The following is a 20,270-nucleotide window of genomic DNA, read 5'->3' on the forward strand; positions in this document are numbered from 1 at the left end:
ACGCTTGGGGGTGCAATGGGTTAAACCCTTGTCCTGGCAGGACTGAAGGCCAACAGGTTGGAGGTTCGAATCTGGGGAGAGCGCGGATGAGCTACCTCTGTCAGCTCCAGCTCCCCATGCAAAGGCATGAGAGAAGCCTCCCACAAGAATGGTAAAACATCAAAACATTTGGATGTCCCTTGGGCAACATCCTTACAGACAGCCAATTCTCTCACACCAGAAGTGACTTGCAATTTCTCAAGTCGCTCCTGACACACACACACACACACAAACTTCCAAGTGACTTGATGTGGGGAATTGGAACCAGCTACTCAGTTCTCAGAGAGATACAGTAAGCGAACAGGCTAAAGTGACTTCTCCTTGAACTAGCAGTGCTCTTTTGATAACTCACTCCATTTCTTCTATGCCATATATATGGAGGAAAGCAGTGTAATATTGAAGATGCCAAACACAACCAAGCTGATACAGGAGAATATGGTCCTTCAGTTAATCTAGACCTAATTGCATAGGACCTTAACCAGTATTTTGAATTGTGGCCAAAAACTGTCCAGATGTCCTTAGTATAAAGAGTAGATGGATGCTCCAATGCAGGTTATCTTACCACATCAAGATGATATATAAGAGGAACAAACAAGCGGAGCATTTTAGATTAGCCATTTTATTTCCATTGACAGAAGTAAAACCTAAAATTATGAGGGAGTGCTTTTTCTAGCTCTCTATTTTCTATCATCTTAGGCCCTTCTACGCTGCCATATCATCCACTTCAAAGCAGGTAATCTGGATTTTATGTGAAAGTGTAGAAGGAGCCTTAGATTCTTCTTGGGCAAAAAGTATACGGAGAAGACAGTATTAACTATTTTGGTCTTACACGTTTTCGTCAGGGTGGATTTGTCATCTCCTCAGTCACTCTTCACACAGAGTTGATCAAGGAAAGAGCAGCCCGTTCTTCCTCATTCTTTCTCTTGCTCACTTTCTTCTAAACCACACAGTAGTGGGCTTTCTATTCAGTGAATCAAATCTTTTCTGCTGGGCTGTCCAGTAAGAAGATCAGAGGAAGAAGAATTTGCTGTCCTCTCACACTGGCACACCCTCTTGGTCATTTTTCAGCTTTCTCTTTATGTCCATCCTAAAGGCTTGTGGTAGCCAGCTGCTCAGAATGCTATTTTTCACTTTCAGAAGTCCCAATGGGATGCAGCTTTACACTTCAGGAAACTTCACACCTCATAAACCGAAAATGTGTTGCAGATGATGCCTGAGAATTTTTCAGCCTTTAGGAGCTTTGTAAAGTATTAACAGTTCCAAAATGCAAGCAACTGAGTTCTCAGAAGACCATTATACTTTTCTTTTTAATACTACAGATCGTAGTAAAGTTGCCTAGCAAGAATAGATTAGAAGAAATATCTCTCTTACATCAGTAATCTTCATAATTAAGTTTAGTTGTTAGCATTTAGTGATGGGATATGCTTAGATTCAGTTGTTTTGTTTAACCAGAATCCTGAATATACTCTTAATCATTTATATTAAACCATCTTTTTAAAAACATATTTTATTATGTTATAAACACAAATCAATAAGCCAAATTCCAAGTGTTATGTATAAATCCTGAGTAATTTAACAAATATTAAAGAATTTACACTGGTGTAATTACATTTTTCCCACCCTCCCTCTCCCTCCCTCCCTCTCCCTCCCTCCCTCCCTCCCTCCTCAATCACAGTATATAATCACAGAATCCAAGAGGGTGTCCTCTTGGATTCTTCGCTTACACTTGAGGCTCAGGTGTCGGCGGTATCCGGGAGGGCCTTTGCAGAACTGAGACTTGTGCGCCAGCTGCGACCGTACCTCGTGAAGGCAGATCTGGCCGGGGTAGTCCACGCCTTGGTCACCTCTAGAATGGATTACTGCAATGCGCTCTACGTGGGGCTGCCCTTGAAGACGGCTCGGAAACTTCAATTGGTCCAGCGGGCAGCAGCCAGGATGTTAACTGGGGCCCATTATCAAGAGAGGTCTACCCCTCTGTTTAAGGAGCTCCACTGGCTGCCATTTATTTTCCGAGCCCAATTCAAGGTGCAGGTGCTCACCTACAAAGCCCTGAATGGTTTGGGACCACCCTACCTGCGTGACCGCATCTCCATCTACGAACCCACACACTCACTCCGATCATCTGGGGAGGCCCTGCTCGTGATCCCACCCACGTCGCAAGCGCGTTTGGTGGGGACACGGGACAGGGCCTTCTCTGTGGCGGCCCCCCGACTTTGGAATGCCCTTCCAAAAGATCTCCGACAGGCCCCTACTTTAGCAGTTTTCAGAAGGAACCTAAAAACCTGGCTGTTCCGATGTGCCTTCCCAGATTAGGAATTTCCCCCTTCCCAAGTCCTAGAAGCACCTTAGCACAACCGATGTTACTGCACACCGCACCTTTTAATCCATGTTCCTCCTGCCATCTCAGCATTTTAACCCCTGTACCCCAGTGCACCGGCCGAACCAGTTTTAATTGTGTCTTGAGGTAGTTATTGTTGTTATTTTGCTTGATTGCTTTGATTTGCTTTGTTTAGTATTGTGTATGTCTTTTATTGTATTGTGTTTTGAGGCTCCGGCCTGTGTAAGCCGCATCGAGTCCTGCGGGAGATGCTGTTGTTGTTGTTGTTGTTCATTCGTTCAGTCGTCTCCGACTCTTCGTGACCTCATGGACCAGCCCACGCCGGGGTACAAATAAAGTTAATAAATAATAATAATAATAATATTTCTACTAATCTTGCAGATCCAGCCACTGGTAGAGTCTTTGTATTTTTTTTTCTTTGATGTGGTCGTTGGCTAAATTAAACCATCTTGATCTGAGGGAATATTTACTCATAACACCTGATACTAGAGATAAACAACTGGATACCCGTGAACATCTGAAAGGCACTTGTGGTCACAAAGCCACCTCTGATTTTCCATGTGTAATATACTAGCAGTTTCACAGCCAACTGTCCCCAGATTTCCTTTTGTGCTCTTGTTTTTGAAAGCAGTGCCAGTCACCTTGCATCTGAAATTTTATATCTGGCTTTAACAATAGTAACAAGATTGTGTGCTCTCAGATATCAGTACATCTTTATTGGCAACACATCAGTGGTAGCAGAATGCAATAAGTTCTAGTTTTCAAAAAAAAGAGAGAAAGAAATCTGATCTTGTGCTTGCATCAATGCCATATCACACTATTTAAATATTTTAAAAGTGAGTATTTAGTGACCATGGTACACAACTGTCAGAACTATGTGTTTATTTGACTGCTTTGTGGCCATATTGTAGCTATTAATAAAACAGTAGAGGAGGGTTCAGTTCAACTTGATGCAATTGCTTCACTGTGCAGAGATCCTAATTTATACAGTCTCAGTATACAGACACTTGGCCAACAATGCAATAGAAAATATTCTGAAATTTTAATTTGATTTACTATTGCAAATTAGGGGCTAGTTGAGTGAATAATCTGTAAATAAATCTCCCAAGTTAACGCATTAGTAATAATTATTGTGGTTAGATTGAGATAAAGGGATGAATCCTCAATTAAAAATCTTCTCTGGAACAAAACATATACATTTTATCTCTTTATAGCTTGGGGCAAATAGTAGTTTTGAAGAAACAAGTTGTAAAGTTTAAACAACTGTTTAAATATTCACCCAGAGGAAAAATGTTCTTACCATACATCAAAAGAACCACTGACTGCATAGGGAAGCTGATGAAGAAACACAACCTATAAACTATCTACAGACCCACTAAGAAAATCCCACAAATGCTACCTTCAGCAAAGGACAAGAGAGAACCTCTCACCTCTGCAGGAGTCTACCATATACCATGCAGCTCTGGAAAAATCTACATAGGGACCATCAAACACAGCATTGCCCAAACACTAAACAAGGAACATGAAAGGCACTGCAGACTAATTCAGCCAGAGAAGTCAGTCATAGCAGAGCACTTGATGAACCAACCTGGACACAGCATATTATTCGAGAATACAGAAATGCTGGACCACTCTTAACAACCACCATGTCAGACTACACAGAGCATTAATCCACAAGCATGTGGACATTTTGAACAGAAAGGAGGAAACCATGAAAATGAACAAAATCTGGCTACCAGTATTAAAAAAAACTCTAAAATCAGGACAGTAAATAAAGAACAACACTCAAGGGAATCAATCAGGGCCAGCTAATCACCTCCCAACAAAAGATTCTTCCAGGCAGGAAGCAGCTAAGCTTTGAAGCTGCCAGGCAATGCAATGCTAATCAAGGTGGCCAATTGCAACATTCACACTTGCCTCAAACAGACAAGAGTTATTTCTTTCACCCTGGACATTCCACAGATACACAAACCCCACTTTCTTAGTTTCCAACAAACCTCACAACCTCTGAGAATTCCTGCCATAGATGTAAATGAATCGTCAGGAGATAATGCTTCTTGAACATGGCCGTACAGCCCAGAAAACTCACAGCAACCTAGTGATTACGGCAATGGCCTTCGACAACAAACTATTTAAAACTTGGAAAATCTTTGAGTGGTCCTGTGTACAGACCTGAATATCATGTTTGCCAATATGCTACATTCAACACATTTAGAAATGCTTTCCAGCAGTGAGAGCAATTCAGACATGAAACAAAGTTGTGAAAACACTTTATTTGGAGCAGCCTTCCCTAACCTGATGGCCTTCACATTATTTGACCACAATGCTTGGCATTCCTGATCATTGATTATGCTAGCAGAAGCAGAAGGGATTTGATGAGTATCTTTGGCAAGTTTCACTGCAGATGAATATCTACAAGGAAATGTATTGTTTGACATTTCTGCTGTCCAATAAAGGAAATACACAAATAGATTTACAGTTCTGTAGTACTAGACAGAAAAAGTGGAAATGGTGGCTGATGAAAGAGGAAAAACAATATTGTCCATGCATAAGGAGAGAGATGCTATGTTTTATTAGTTCCAGTTTTAACACAATGGTGTTAAAATTGGAATTATCCTGGTTAATGTCTTCTTTCATTGATTTTCTTGCAGATACAGGGAGGGCCCTTCCACACAGCTCTATATCCCAGAATATCAAGGCAGAAAATCCCACATTATCTGCCTTGAACTGGGTTATCTGAGTCCACACTCAACAATCCTCCTGTTGTGTCAGCTCCACTGGCTGCCAGTCTGCTACCAAGCACAATTTAAAGTGCTGGCTTTAGCCTAAAAAGCCCTAAACGGCTCCAGCCTAGCTTATATGTCTGAACGTATCTCCCCTATGAACCATCTGGAGATTGAGATCATCTGAAGAGACCCTGCTCTCGGTCCTGCTTCCTTTGCAAGCACGGTTGGTGGGGACGAGACACAGGGCCTTTTCAGTGGTAGCTCCTTGGCTATGGAACTCCCTCCTTAGTGATATTAGATCAGCCTCTTCCCTCCTGACTTTCAGGAAAAAAAGGTGAAAACATGGCTTTGTGACCAAGCCTTCGGCAACTAATACAGTTCAATAGATGACTTAGATTTATGTGTAACGATCATTGGAATGGCCCAACCTTGACTATGGATAACATCATTTTATAGCTGTAAGTGGTATTGTTTCTGTTTAAATCTCATTTAGATTTTTAACTAAATGTTATTTAATTGTTGAATTGTTTAAGGCATTGAATTTTGCCTCTGCTGTAAGCCACCTTGGGTCCCCTTTGGGGTTGAGAAAGGCGGAATCTAAATATAGTAAATAAATGAATAAAGAATGTGGCATTTTCTGCCTTGATATTCTGGGATATAGGGCTGTGTGGAAGGGCCCGGAGACTTAGTTAGAGGGAGAGGGCCTTCTCGGTGGTGGCCCCCTGGCTCTGGAACTCTCTACCAAGGGAGATCAGACTGGCACCTACCCTGTCCATCTTCTGCAAGAACTTAAAAACATGGATGTTCCGCTGTTCCTTTGATTAGGCAATTCCAGAGAATTGGCTAATGTTACCTAAGTTTCTGGCACATTAGCATGACCCTCCACTCTATAATTCTGACATTTTAACACCCAAGAACACTATTCTCCCACCCCTGCCTTACTGAATTTTGCACTTTCCCATAGCTCTAGGAATTTTGCACAAACTCAGAGCCCTCTGAACTCTGCATTTTATTGCTCAGCATGGTACTGTTTTTATGATGTTATGTTTTATTGTGATATGTTTTTGTTTTGTTTTGATTGAGGGTTTTAACTCTGTGTTCTTTGGGCTTGCCCCTTTGTAAACCACCCTGAGTCTCCTTGGGGAGATGGAGGCAGGGTATAAAATAAAGTTATTATTATTATTGTCCCTATCTATCTTGATTAAAAATTATTCCTTCTCCATTGTATGCTATGAATCAACCACTACTCATATTGAACATTAAAGTTGTCATTTTGGTAGTTCTGCATTTCATCTTGATTCCCTGTTATGGAAAAATGTATTGTTTCTAAATTGAATTGTTTAACCAATCCAAGAACAAGTTTAATTTAAAACAAAGAGACTGTTTGCCTATTTATGGTGTCAAAATAAGAACATTTTGGGACAAAGTACCTTTTAAAAGAAGTCTTTAATGCAACACAGCTTTCCTTTCCATGTTGTTCACAACAATTATTTTCTTTCCATTGGTTTAGATTTCTTCTTACTCCTTTGATCAAAAAGAAACATTTCACTCAAACTGATATAGTTGATTATTAGACCTGGGTCTATAAATTAGGCTTTATTAATGTTAGTTTCAAATTATAGATGCTTTTGTAATGTCTGAATAGAAAGTGTGTTGAATGTTGTTTTGGGATCATCCTCCCACTCTTTGAAAGTAGATTTTGCTTAATATGAACTGGCCCCAATGGCTACAAAATCAAATTGTCAGTCTTTTCCTGCTTGATCTCATTCCAATCCCATTGTTGTCTTCTGCAGTGGCCTTGAACCCGAATGGTTGGACAGCGTGCAGAAAAATGGAGAATTGTTCTATCTAGAACTGAGTGAAGATGAAGAAGAAACTGTCCTTCCTGACAGCACTCTCAATGTACCTGTGGTGAACCATGTCAGGTTTCGTGAAAATGAAGCTGAAGTTATTCACGAGAGATCTCGAAAAAACAGAAAGAGTAAATGCAGACTGGAAAAGTTCACTAAAATGTTACAGAATAAAGGCCTTTTGTTGAGACAGTCTGATAAGAAGAAAACAAGCGTGCAAGGTCATGGCCCTGCCTCTGGTCCAGCCTCCATATTGAAACACCATTCCACTCCGAAGGTGGCAAATGTCGTCCAACAACAGTACAAAGATATCTGCATTTATATAAATCCAAAGAGGCTATCGAATGTAGAAACAGGGGAGGAACTCAAACTTCTGGAATCATTAATAGGGATTATCCATCAATCTCCATGGAAAAAAGAGGAAAGGTATAGAGACAGTTCTAATGAAGACAAACTTGTGGTACATGGGTTGATACCAGGCAGCCCAGCAATAAAATCTGGTCATATCTTGAATGGTAAGTGCTACACTTTATGGATTTCTGACAAGTATTGCATGATGGGATATTACCACATCATCATTCTGTGTAATTCTGTAAAAACTTTCCATTAATATTACATAGTTCTTGCAAAACCAGTATTGCGGAAGATGAAAAGAGTGGCTTCTTTTATTTCAAATGGCAGTGCTGTAATTGGCATGCACATGGCCCTGTTCTAAATTGGGGAACTTGTGCAATGCTTTTCCCTATATATTTTTTAAATATATACTTTTTATTGATAAAATATAAAAAATAGGGAGGGGTACCGGAATTGTTTTTAAAACATCTTGATGGCTTCTTCCATCGTTGCCTAATACAAAAAGAGTTACTATAATGTTTTTAAAAAGAAGAAGAAAAAGGAAACATATTTTATCTAGTCTAAAACAAACATATACAAAGGAAGTTGAGTGTGTAGAAACATAGAAGATAGGAAAGTTAAGAAATAGAAAACAGAAAGTCCTATCTAACACTTTCTGCCCTAAGAATGTTAAATAATTAGGAAATAATTAGGAAATCAAATCATGGAGTGATTTTTTTTTCTAATCTGAAAATGATGTCATCAATAAAAGTACAATTAGCCCTACACTTCCACTGGGGTTAGTGGTACTGGACCCTCATGAAAGTGGAAAAAATGTAAATTTAAATACTTTTTTTTAACCTGAGAAAACGCCTTTCTAGAAATCCCTTGGACTTCCAGGGCAACTTTGTGGTCAACACCTGCTACATTGATTTGATTTGATTAATGCATTTTCTCTAGGAATCTCTTGGTTCTCCAATGTGGTCAACTTCTGGCAGACAGTTCCCCTAGAGAACCTAGAGAGAACATATTAATCATATACGCCCCGGGGGCACAGTGGGTTAAACCCTTGTGCCGGCAGGACTGAAGACTGACAGGTCGGAGGCTCAAATCCAGGGAGACCATGGATGAGCTCCCTCTGTCAGCTCCATCTCACCATGTGGGGACATGAGAGAAGCCTCCCACAAGGATGGTAACACCCGGGCATTCCCTGGGCAACGTCCTTGCAGACGGCCAATTCGCTCACACCAGAAGTGAGTTACAGTTTCTCAAGTAGCTCCTGACATGAAAAAATGTGAATAATCTAATCTTAAATATGGAGGGCCAACTATATTCTCTCTGAATAAAAGTTTCATCATAATTCCCGCTGGGTTTGGCACTTGGGAAGGTGGGCGCTTTCAGGATCATAATGTGGGCAGCCTGTGCCCCCACTACTCTGACCTCTGTGGGAGCTGGCAGCCTGCCACAAAGGAGAAGGTGAATAGTTGTCAAGGAAAGTGAAAACTGAGATACCAGCCCTGCAGATACAGGGGTTATGTGCTGAACTGGCTGTTTGCAAGCAGACATTTTCACAGGAAATCTCAAATGGTGGTCATAAGGTGTTTTAAATACATCATATTTTGCTGTTTCACTGTATTTTGCAAGGACTTTGTATTTTTTACACTGTTAAATTCAAACACATTACTGAATATTGACTTTTGCTTTTGTCATACAAATCTTCTCAATTTCATGTGTGATTCTGGGAATGGCAGTCTCCCTGCTGATTATTATGTACAGACGTATAATCAGTTTTGAATGTTACTGAGAGTGAAATCCATTTCCAAGGTTTTTGAGCCATAAAATAAAAATATTACTATATATACTCATGTATAAGTTTGGGGCCAAAAGTAGTGATTTGGTATGAACCAAGGGTAAATCGAGGGTTGTTTCATGGCAAAGGGAAAACACCAATACAATCCTTACCATTTCCCAGCCCAGACATTAAAAAAAGTCAGAAGTGGTGCCACAGAGAAGAGAACAGATGACAAACACTTTAGGTTCTTCTGGGATGAACTAAGCTCTAGCCTTTTGCCACACCACTCAGGAAAGTGAATGGTTCCTTTTTTGGTAAGAATTAAAGTACAGTACTCACATTGATCCATAGATAAGTCAACCCAAGTTTTTTGAGTTGTTTGTTTGTTTGTTGTTTTTTGTTTTGCTTTTGTGCTTTTTACTAAAATTTCTAGACTTATACATTATGAGTATGTACTTACTTAGGTGATCCCTCATGGCCCAAGGATGATTCTCCTCAAAGTGTAGTGTCTTGGCGGTGGGCCTGTAGGTGGCTGTGGAGCCCTATTCTTGATCCGTATGTTCTCCTGCAGCGAGGGCATCAGTTTCCAGGTGGAAGGCGGCCCCAGTCAGGATTGGCTTGACGTGCCTTCCTTTTGGCATGTTTCTCCCTTTCTCCCTCAATTCGTACGTCTTAGAATTCTGCAGCACTGTTAGTCACAGCTGATCTCCAGTCAAAGCGCCCAAGGGCCAGGGCTTCCCAGTTCTCAGTGCCTATGTCAGTTTTTAAAGTTGGCTTTAAGCCCATCTTTAAATCTCTTTTCCTGTCCACCAACATTACATTTCCCGTTTTTGAGTTGGGAGTATAGTAACTACTTTGGGAAGAGGTGATCAGACATTTGGACAATGTGGCCAGTCCTGTGGAGTTGATGGCATCGGAGCATTGGTGGTCTTTGCTTCTTCCAGCACGCTAACATTTGTTTCTAGACAAATATATGAGTATATAGTGTACTTTGACAGTGAACTACTTTGTAGAAAGTTTATGTAGGCATGAAGTAATTGGATAAAATGAGAGAACTAAAACTAGTCTTGTTTAAATTGGGAGTTTTAAAATTGTACTATATTATCCTAAGCCATCAGCTGTGATTTTATGGTCCAGTCGTTTTAGCTTATATCATTATTCAGTCCTTTGGCTTTAAACTGGTAAATCGACTGCATCTATTGCCAACACTTATAAAAATATATGATTTCTTTATAAAATACTTTAAATTATAGATGTGGAAGGAACACTGGGTACTTTTAGAACTAAATGTGGCACAAAGAAAAATGTATGTGCTGTATAAAATTCATGGGTTTTATTGCAGTTGGCAGAAATACCTTATAATTAAGCCCAAATGCATCACTTTTTAGTGAACTAACTTGATCAGATTTTGCTTCTGGGACAAAAATAAAAGACATGTTACCATAGTGTTTTTGGAACAGGAGATGCTCTCCCATTTTTTAGAAGAAAAGTTTTAACGTCTTGATTTTTAAATGAACACTTGAGTTTAATATTTTAAAATGGATGTGACTGTGGCATTTAACAAAACCTTATTTTTAAACTTCAAGAAACTTCTCTACCAAGTTGTTCCAGATTCAAAGGTCTGGGTTTGATGCAAAGAAGATAATAAGTAAGCATGCATAGAAAGTAGCATGTAAATAGTTGGTATTTTGTGTTTAATGTGGTTGCCATATTAGTTTTCATTGCCAAAGAAGCAAGTTGTTTTTTAAACAGAGTTTAAAAAAAGTTGTAACACAGTAATCATGTACAATTTTAAATGTTGCTGATCCAGTGCTATGTGTCTATGTCATAATACCTCATATCATTCAAGAGTATGGGTCCACAAGCAGAGGCCCTTTTTGGAGGATCTACTTCAAAACATAGAATATACATATGCAAACTTTTGAAGCATCAGTAGCTTTTTCGTCAAAGCAAAGGTGTTAACAATCATACAGAAGAAAAATTGTGATGATGTTAAAGTCAAAAGCCTACATTCTGTTTAAGATGGTGTCATTTAAAGGGATATTGAGAGATTTCAAGCCCTTTATTGCCATTGTGAGAACCGAGGAGAAAGAGCCAAGTCAGATTTTTCCATTGTTGGAGTAATTTCTCTTCAAATCCAGCTGTAGTATCTAATGTGGGTAGTGCTCTTGGCCCTGCTCTCAATCCCACCCCTGTCTCAATCTCAGCTGGTGGGAACAAGAGAGGGGGCCTTCTCTGTGATCATTCCCCATCTCTGGAACTCCCTCCCTAAAGAAATAAAAACGGACTCCACCCTCCTCTCCTGTAAGAAACTTTTGAAAACGCACTTATGCACTTTAGCATATGGAGAGGAGGAGGACTAAGATACTACTTCCTCTGAATGCTGGAGAGCCCATTTGCACTATATGATGGCTATGATACATTTTTAACAAACACCTGTGTTAGCCATCTTAAATACAATTTATTTCTAATTGCTTTTAATGATATATGTTCAATGTGTACTCACGTCCTAGTTTATTGTCTAACTGGTTTACTGCTACTTAGTCCCCATATTTTTTTTTAATTTTTATTATAAGTTTCTTATTATAAGTTTATTGTTATTATTGTGCATTATTTTGTATTATTTCTGATGTTGTTTATACTTTTTAAGGCATTGAATGTTTGGCTATCTCTGTGTGTAAACCACCCTGAGTCCCTTTGGAAGAGAGGGCAGTCTAGAAATAAAGTTTTATTATTTATTATAGCAAAAGTAGTTAGAAGTATCTGACAGGGCTGTCCAACCCCCCCCCCCCCCCCCCCCCGCTATCTGCAATGGCAAGATACATTGATCCATAAAGTGTGGCAACCAATAGCCTAAACCCTAATGCAGAAATAAAACAATTGAATTGGCTAAATTTATCTACTTTGATTTTAAGATGCTATCATTTGTCAGATGCATTCTCATTTCAGTACCATCAACAGGAAAAAAAGCTTTATTTATATATAATAGAAAGCAGTGCGCCCACAATGCTAAGACGCACCCCAATTTTATAGATGTTTGTATGGTGGAGAGAGTGTGTCTTAGAAATGAAGAACTAAAGTATATTTAATGGGTCTGCTCTAGTTGGAACTAAACAACAGGATTTCAGTCAATATCTGTTGGGTCATAGGAATTGCAGTTTAAAAGAATGGGTGTCTGACCTTTTGGAGACACATAAACTAAAATATGTCTAGAGGCCAACTTGCTATTAGACCTTATTTTGCCAGATGAATTTTGGGGAAAATTTGGTAAGGCACTCTTCAGACCTGCTTTTATGTACTGAGAATGAAGTTTCTAACCTGACCTAAGAGGCCTCTCCCTTTATCATCATAAATTGGCTACATTACCTGTTCTTTCTCTACTTGGGAAAGAAGCAACCATTCTGCCATCAAAAATCTCATTCCCATGGGATCATAAAAATCTTCCAGCTGAGTTAGGAACAAAATAGTTTGGTGAGAAACAAAGAAATAGTAATCACATCTGTCTTTTACAGATGCGTTAGCCTCCACTAATATAATTTGGCAGTTTAGCAATAGATGAAAGGATGTGTTTTGTCATAACTCCTGTTAGGTTAGAATTATGTTTAAAAGATGGGTTCAGTAATCAGTCAGGTCTCTTCTACACTGCCATATAATCAAGATTAACAAAGTAAATAATCCACAATATCTGATTTGAACTGGATTACGTGAGTCTACACTGCCACATAATCCAGTTCAAAGCAGATAATCTGGATTTGATGTGGCAATGTAGAAGGGGCCTCAGAATTCTATATGAACATCTGCTAAATTGTTGTTGTTCATTCGTTCAGTCGTCTCCGACTCTTCGTGACCTCATGGACCAGCCTACGCCAGAGCTCCCTGTCGGCCGTTACCACCCCCAGCTCCCTCAAGGTCAGTCCAGTCACTTCAAGGATGCCATCCATCCATCTTGCCCTTGGTCGGCCCCTCTTCCTTTTGCCTTCCACTTTCCCCAGCATAATTGTCTTCTCTAGGCTTTCCTGTCTCCTCATGATGTGGCCAAAGTACTTCAACTTTGTCTCTAGTATCTTTCCCTCCAGTGAGCAGTCGGGCTTTATTTCCTGGAGGATGGACTGGTTGGATCTTCTCGCAGTCCAAGGCACTCTCAGCACTTTCCTCCAACACCACAGCTCAAAAGCATCGATCTTCCTTCGCTCAGCCTTCCCTAAGGTCCAGCTCTCACATCCGTAGGTGACTACAGGGAATACCATGGCTTTGACTAGGCGGATCTTTGTTGCCAGTCTGATGTCTCTACTCTTTACTATTTTATCGAGACTGGACATTGCTCTCCTCCCAAGAAGTAAGCGTCTTCTGATTTCCTGGCCACAGTCTGCATCTGCAGTAATCTTTGCACCTAGAAATACAAAGTCTGTCACGGCCTCCACATTTTCTCCCTCTATTTTCCAGTTGTCAATCATTCTTGTTGCCATAATCTTGGTTTTTTTGACGTTTAGCTGCAACCCGGCTTTTGCGCTTTCTTCTTTCACCTGGATTAGAAGGCTCCTCAGCTCCTCCTCGCTTTCGGCCATCAGAGTGGTGTCATCTGCATATCTGAGGTTGTTAATGTTTCTTCCAGCAATTTTCACCCCAGCTTTGCATTCATCCAGCCCCGCACATCGCATGATGTGTTCTGCATACAAGTTAAAAAGGTTGGGTGAGAGGATGCAGCCTTGCCGTACGCCTTTCCCAATCTTGAACCAGTCTGTTGTTCCGTGGTCAGTTCTGACTGTTGCTACTTGGTTCTTGTACAGATTCCTCAGGAGAGAGACAAGGTGGCTTGGGATGCCCATCCCACCAAGAACTTGCCACAATTTATTATGATCCACACAGTCAAAGGCTTTAGAATAGTCAATGAAGCAGAAGTAGATGTTTTTCTGAAACTCCCTGCCTTTCTCCATTATCCAGCGGATATTGGCAATCTGGTCTCTCGTTCCTCTGCCTTTTCTAAACCCAGCTTGAACATCTGGCAACTCTCGCTCCATGTATTGCTGGAGTCTTCCTTGCAGGATCTTGAGCATTACCTTACTGGCATGAGAAATAAGGGCCACTGTACGGAAGTGGTAAATTAGTAAATTAAATTAGTAAATTAGTAAATTAAATTAGTAAGTGCTAAATTAGTAGGATAAAAAAATCTTTTTCTGATGGGGAAACAAGAAGAACTTCTGTACATTTTGATTGCTTTGCATTAAAATTGCCAAGAAAACGTAGTCCTTTGTGGAATTATGCTTTGGCCACCTTGAGTTGATTCAGTGTTTATTACTTTTCCATTATGTGATGATGTTGAAGTATCAGGATGTAGGAAACTGAAACATTGGTTTGTCTTCCATACTTAGCATAAGCTTAAACAATTTTGTGGGTGGGGAGCTTGAACTTGCCAGTTAGGGTTGCTTGTGTGAAGAAGCATGGCCTCTTTATTCTTTGTTTTCTTCTGTTTTCAGGAGATGTCCTTGTTGCAATAAATGATGTTGATGTAAACTCTGAAAATATAGAAAGAGTTTTATCCTGTGTTCCTGGTCCTATGCAGGTACACTGCTACTTATTATTGTAATATATATTCTTATATTTCTTTTCCCCAAAATTGGGACTGGAATAGCTTTATGTTTATTTTTTATTATTCAAAGCAAGGCTGGGAGAAGTGTGGTCCTCCAGGATTTCCCAACCCATTAGTTTATTCAGAATAATGCGACCGACTTTTTTTATTTACAAACTACATCTTACTAGGACTGAGAAAGTATATCTTACTGGAACTGCTTTAGTTGGAACTAAGAATTGCATCTGGCCCTTTATTTTACATCTTGCTTCTAATGCTGCTTTATTTTGGTTGTTTTAATTTTGTAAATATAATTTTCTTTCATTTACTAGTTGGAATATATGCTGCTGCTTTTAAAAGATTTCATAATAATAGCTACTGATGTGAATTAAACATTATAGCAATTCAAAATTAATCGTATAATGGCCAAACTCAGACTGCTTCTAATACAAGTTTTCTAATTTCTGTATTAAATTTCATGTATTCTTAATGTACTAAACATTCAAGCTAGGTCAGAATCCAGTTTCCTAAATGTAAACTTCTGGAGAATTGTAAGTAGAAAGTGGGTTGTTGAAGGTTTTTTGGGATGTATTGCCATGTTCTAGAAGCATTATCTCCTGATGTTTCGCCTGCATCTATGGCAGGCATTCTCAGAGATTGTGAGGTCTGTTGGAAACTAGGAAAATTGGATTTATATATCTGTGGAATCAACCTGGACATAACATATTATTTGAGAACACAGAAATGCTGGACCACTCTTAACAACGGCCATATCAGGCTACACAGAGAAGCCATTGAAATCCACAAGCAAGTAGACAATTTCAACATAATGGAAGAAACCATGAAAATGAACAAAATCTGGCTACTAGTATTAAAAAAAAACCCTCTATAATTATAACAATAAAGAAAAACACTCAAACACAGGTGAACTCCAGACAAGAAACTCTCAGGGACAGCTAATCACCTCTCAACAAAGGATTCCCCCAGGCAGTAACATGCCACACCTAAAAACTGTCAGGCCGTCAAATGCTAATCAAGGTGGCCAATTGAAACATTCACATCTAGCTCCAACAGACAAAGAGTTCTTTCTCCTACCCTGGACTTTCCACAGATATAGAAACCCAATTTTCCTAGTTTCCAACAGACTTCACAACCTCTGAGGTGTTAAATATGTTGAAAGTGACTATATATAGTGTATTAGAGACTGTTTTAGGAATATAGTGAGTTGCCAAAACTGTTGATCTGACTGTACTAAATCAGACTGTTGGTCCCTCTGATTCTGTGGTGCCCACACCAGAAGTGGGCAGTGTGTCTCTCGAATCCAAATTTTGTGGCTCCTGAATCCCTCCCCTCCCATCTTATTGGGATTATTTTAAAGTAATATTTTCAAGTAGCTTTTCCCCTGAGAACCATACACAAAATCTATGTAACACATGGAAACACGCAAAACTATGCTCGCCCACCCATGTCACCAGAACCCTCACTACCTTCAAACACTCCTGTTTTCTTCCATTGTTCCTCTCAAAGTGGTGACGGGGTGAGACCACATCACTTCCAGTTGCCATTTTGAAAAGAACCACATCAGAGTGTTAGTTTGGGATAAAGTTTTCTAGTGATGTTGAAATCAGCACATAACATCTTCTTTCATACTGGATTAATTTTTTTCAGTGTTGATAACATGTATGTATTGTCCACTGAAACCTTTCTTCTCCTGGCTGACTACAAACCAAAGATAATTAGGCTTTATGTTATGCAATATTACATTTTTTCAATAGGTAAAACTGACGTTTGAAACATCAATCTTTGAACCACCTGCAACATCCCAACATAACTGTAGGCAAGTAGAATCTTCCATGACTAACCTGCTGAAAGTATTGTGGAAAGATCAAAGCAGTGATCCTCAGTTCTCTATCCAAAGTATACCACATATTATTATGTATCTGTCACTTAAATTGGATTCTGATTCATCAAAGGATGAGGTAAGTAAACCTAAAATAAATATCTTCATCCGGAAAATTACTAGTCATTATTTGGAATTAGTAGACACAGAGAGTAAGGAAAATATGTAATATATTTGGAAAATATATTTTAGTGCATGTGGGTATTTATTTAAATAGCTTAATGGCTGTTAGTATTGTTTTCAGTTTTAAATAAGTATTTCAAGCTGTTGTTGCCACATGTTGTAGTTGTGCTTAATTCATTTTGACATATGTGCCTTAACCGAATAAGTACTGCCAGTGGAAACCATATTTTAGTTTAGCGCTGAAGGCCTTGTTGGCTTCATAAACACTTTCAAGTACATAAATTCTAAAGTTTTCATAAAATAGCCCTGTTCTAATGGGATGGATTTGCATAGAGGTTACACTTCCTTGTTTACCACAGACCAGCAGACTATTGTCTCCTTTCAGTGTGAGAACCTCATTCTTTAAGAAAGCATCTTTTGTTGGAGCCCAGTTCTTGGAGTCTTTCAGCCGCTCAGCTCTGTGTTAAGAATTCTGTTCAGCTCTCTCCTAGCGCCAAGGCTCTGCTGATTGGGAGTAACGCTCTTCTGCATAGTTCATTACATCAGACATGAAGATAGCTGAAATAAAAATGCAATTTATTGGCTGTCAGGCTTGTTCATGGAGAAGTATTTTGTCCAGAAATCTCTGCTTTTACAGCTGCAGTTTCTTTTCACTTACTATATTCATTATTCCTGGTCTTTCCATTCATTAAACTCAGTGACTCCTCTCAGTTTGCTTTGATAAACATAAGACCTTCCCAACATATCAAGGTTGTGTAAGGTTCCTGGCCCCAACATTAGGATCTTGTATTTTCTTTTTCTTTCCCTGAGAAAGTGTATAGATGTTTCACAAACGAGCATTGTTAAAATTCATTTGTTTATAAAAAGGAGTAAGATCTTTTCTCTTCCATTTCATGGAGTGTTGTAATTAGGAAAATCTCTTTTTTCCCTTGATGTGACAGATTAATTCATGGAATCCTTGTTAGCTGGGTGTTTTAGAAACAAATAATTAAAATGGGTAAAGAAAGCACAGCCATCCCAGTTCCATTCAACAATGGGATTCAAAGTTCTTTCTAACATATTTGAAAAGAAAATTTTCCCAACCAATTTTGGCACTGCTTGTATAGAAAAAGAGAGACAAGGTTCAGGACATACTAATGCTGCTTATTTACAAGTAACAGATTCAGTCTGCAATCCTAAACAGATTTTTTTCTAAATCCATTCAATGTACTCAGTGCAAAGTAAATGTGCACGGATTTGCATTGCATATCAGAAATGTTCTGATCTTGAATTTTAGTTTGCAGTTTTATATAAATTATTTTTCTTCTGGAATGTGTTTGCAACCTGATCTGTGTTTGCAAGGCCTGAGCAGGGTAGTTGATGACTCGCTCTTAGAGATCAATCTCATCTATAATGTTGTTTCTCTCTTTTCCTGCTGCTTTCCATTTCATTGTCTTTTCCCATGAGTCACATCATCTCATTGATATGTCCAGAGTACAACAGTCTTGGTCTAGTCATCTTCGTTTCCAGTGAGAATTCAGGTTTGCTTTGCTCTAGGACCCATTTATTTGTTTTTATCACTCCATGCCATCCATATAACTCATCTCCAGCACTCCATTTCAAATGCACCCCGGTTCAAATAGAGGGAGAGTGTGTTGAGCTCCCTCTGTCAGCTCCAGCTCCCCATGTGGGGATGTGAGAAGCCTCCCAAAAGGATCAAACATCCATGTGTCCTCTGGGCAACATAGACGGCCAATTCTCTCATGCCAGAAGCAACTTGCAGTTTCTCAAAGTCACTCCTGTCATGAAAAAAAATGGGAATATGCTGAAGACCCATGATGTCATGGGTAAAAGTATGTTATTTTAATGATGCCTCTATGTGAATTTTACTAGGAAGAAAGAGATAGGAAGGATGTAAGGTAATGCATTGGGTGTGAAGCGACCTATTCTATTTTTTCTTTATATATATTTTAAGGGCGTTGTGTCATTTTTATCTGTTAAATGTTGCTGACTATGAACCTTTCATGGCTTAACTGAAAGACAGTCTTCAGACATTTTTTAACTGGTACCCTAACTGGCATTTTTGACAGCAAGAAATCCTTTACCAATACCCCATATCAGAAGCCTCCCAAAAATTGAAAAGTGTAAGAGGCATATTTCTCACGCTGTGTGATATATTGGAAAATATGACAGGAACTCATATCATTAGGTAAGAATTTCCTTTACATTTTTGACTTTTTATATTTATGTACAGTATTTGGAATATTTCTATATTTGCTATCCAATACGATAGACAAACGAAAATAATTAAAGCAGTGCAAAAATAAGGAACATTTTACAATGGATTAAATGCACTTTAAAGACTTTAAAAAGCAACATTAAAAACAGCCTTAAAATACAGTTTTAAAACAATTTAAATTGGGCAATTTCAAGCACTGAAAGCCATGCAGAACAGTACTAGGACCGGCCACACTAATTTTAGGCTCAAAATCCCAGAATTAGCTGTCAAGTATGCAATCTATTTTTCATTAGCAAATAATTTACTGTATACTCTCATGTATAAGTTGAAAACAGTTTTGGGGGCCAAAAATTATGCATTTTGACATGACCTGTAATTCCACTAAGAGCGGAAAGCACCAATTGTCTAAGAGGAGCAACTGCCCCTGGCTGCCACCACTATTTCCCTACTTAGGCATTCAAAAGGACCAGAAGCAATATCATGACAGAGGGAATAGAGGGGGCTGGCACCTTTTTAGGTTTTCATGGAATAGACTAACTTTACCTTTCGTCACTTAGAGAAAAGGATAGCTCCTTTTTTTGTCAAGAGCCCTTACATTGACCCTTGGATAAGTCAACACAGGTTTTGGGTGTTGATTTTTCTGACTAAAATTTCTAAACTTGTACGTGAATGTATAGGGCAATTCATGCAGAAGGTACTCAAAATCATATATTTCTGTGTTAAAATTTTTCATAATATATTATAGTCTTGTATATATTGTCATAATATAGTCATAATATATTACAATCTTATTTAAATAGTTCTTCCATGTTTTTGTGTGGGAAACTGATCCATGTGGCTTACTGGAAGGAATCTGACAAGCTTCTTGTCATTGGTCTCCCAGCTGAAAGGTATGTTTACAAGATGGGTTTTCTTCTTTTCCTCCTAAATTTACATACTGGATCCACTCCACCAGCATCCTAAATTATGATCTACAAAATTACCCATATAGTAATAATAACAACAAAATGACAACAACAACAACAACAACAACAACACTTTATTTATATTTTGCCCTTCTGCCCGAGGTGACTCAAAGTAGATTACAGTATATAAGCAGACCCAGGCAAACATTCAGTGTCTTATTGCAATGACATACAATGAACACAAACATATAGACAAAGGCTTCTCTTTTCATTTACGGCTCTGGAGGTGGTGCTCAACTCCAGCTCTGGGGGAGGTGCTCTTTTTCCTTTTCCAAATTGAGGAGTCTGCAGACATCTCCTGGTCGTGTGGCCGGCATGACTGCTTGGAGTGTCTTTCTGCCTTTTCTCGCCAACTCACATGTGCATGTTTTCGAACTGCTAGGTTGGCAGGAGCTAGAGCTAACAGTGGAAGCTCACCCT

The 20,270-nt window shown here is 39.1% G+C and overlaps 1 protein-coding gene across 2 annotated transcripts in view; it reads left to right on the plus strand.

Annotated features, from left to right (window-relative positions):
• The window catches only part of INTU (inturned planar cell polarity protein), a 48,389-nt gene that overhangs the window by 11,420 nt on the left and 16,699 nt on the right, over positions 1 to 20,270 (plus strand). For both annotated transcript variants that reach the window (XM_060778957.2, XM_060778956.2), the window contains exons 2-6: positions 6,897 to 7,468; positions 14,553 to 14,638; positions 16,420 to 16,623; positions 18,737 to 18,855; positions 19,686 to 19,775. In XM_060778957.2, coding sequence (XP_060634940.2) covers positions 6,897 to 7,468; positions 14,553 to 14,638; positions 16,420 to 16,623; positions 18,737 to 18,855; positions 19,686 to 19,775 — 1,071 coding nt within the window. The remainder of the gene's footprint in view (positions 1 to 6,896; positions 7,469 to 14,552; positions 14,639 to 16,419; positions 16,624 to 18,736; positions 18,856 to 19,685; positions 19,776 to 20,270) is intronic.

Source organism: Anolis sagrei, chromosome 5 (assembly GCF_037176765.1).
Source record: "Anolis sagrei isolate rAnoSag1 chromosome 5, rAnoSag1.mat, whole genome shotgun sequence".
Classification (NCBI taxonomy): domain Eukaryota; kingdom Metazoa; phylum Chordata; class Lepidosauria; order Squamata; family Dactyloidae; genus Anolis; species Anolis sagrei.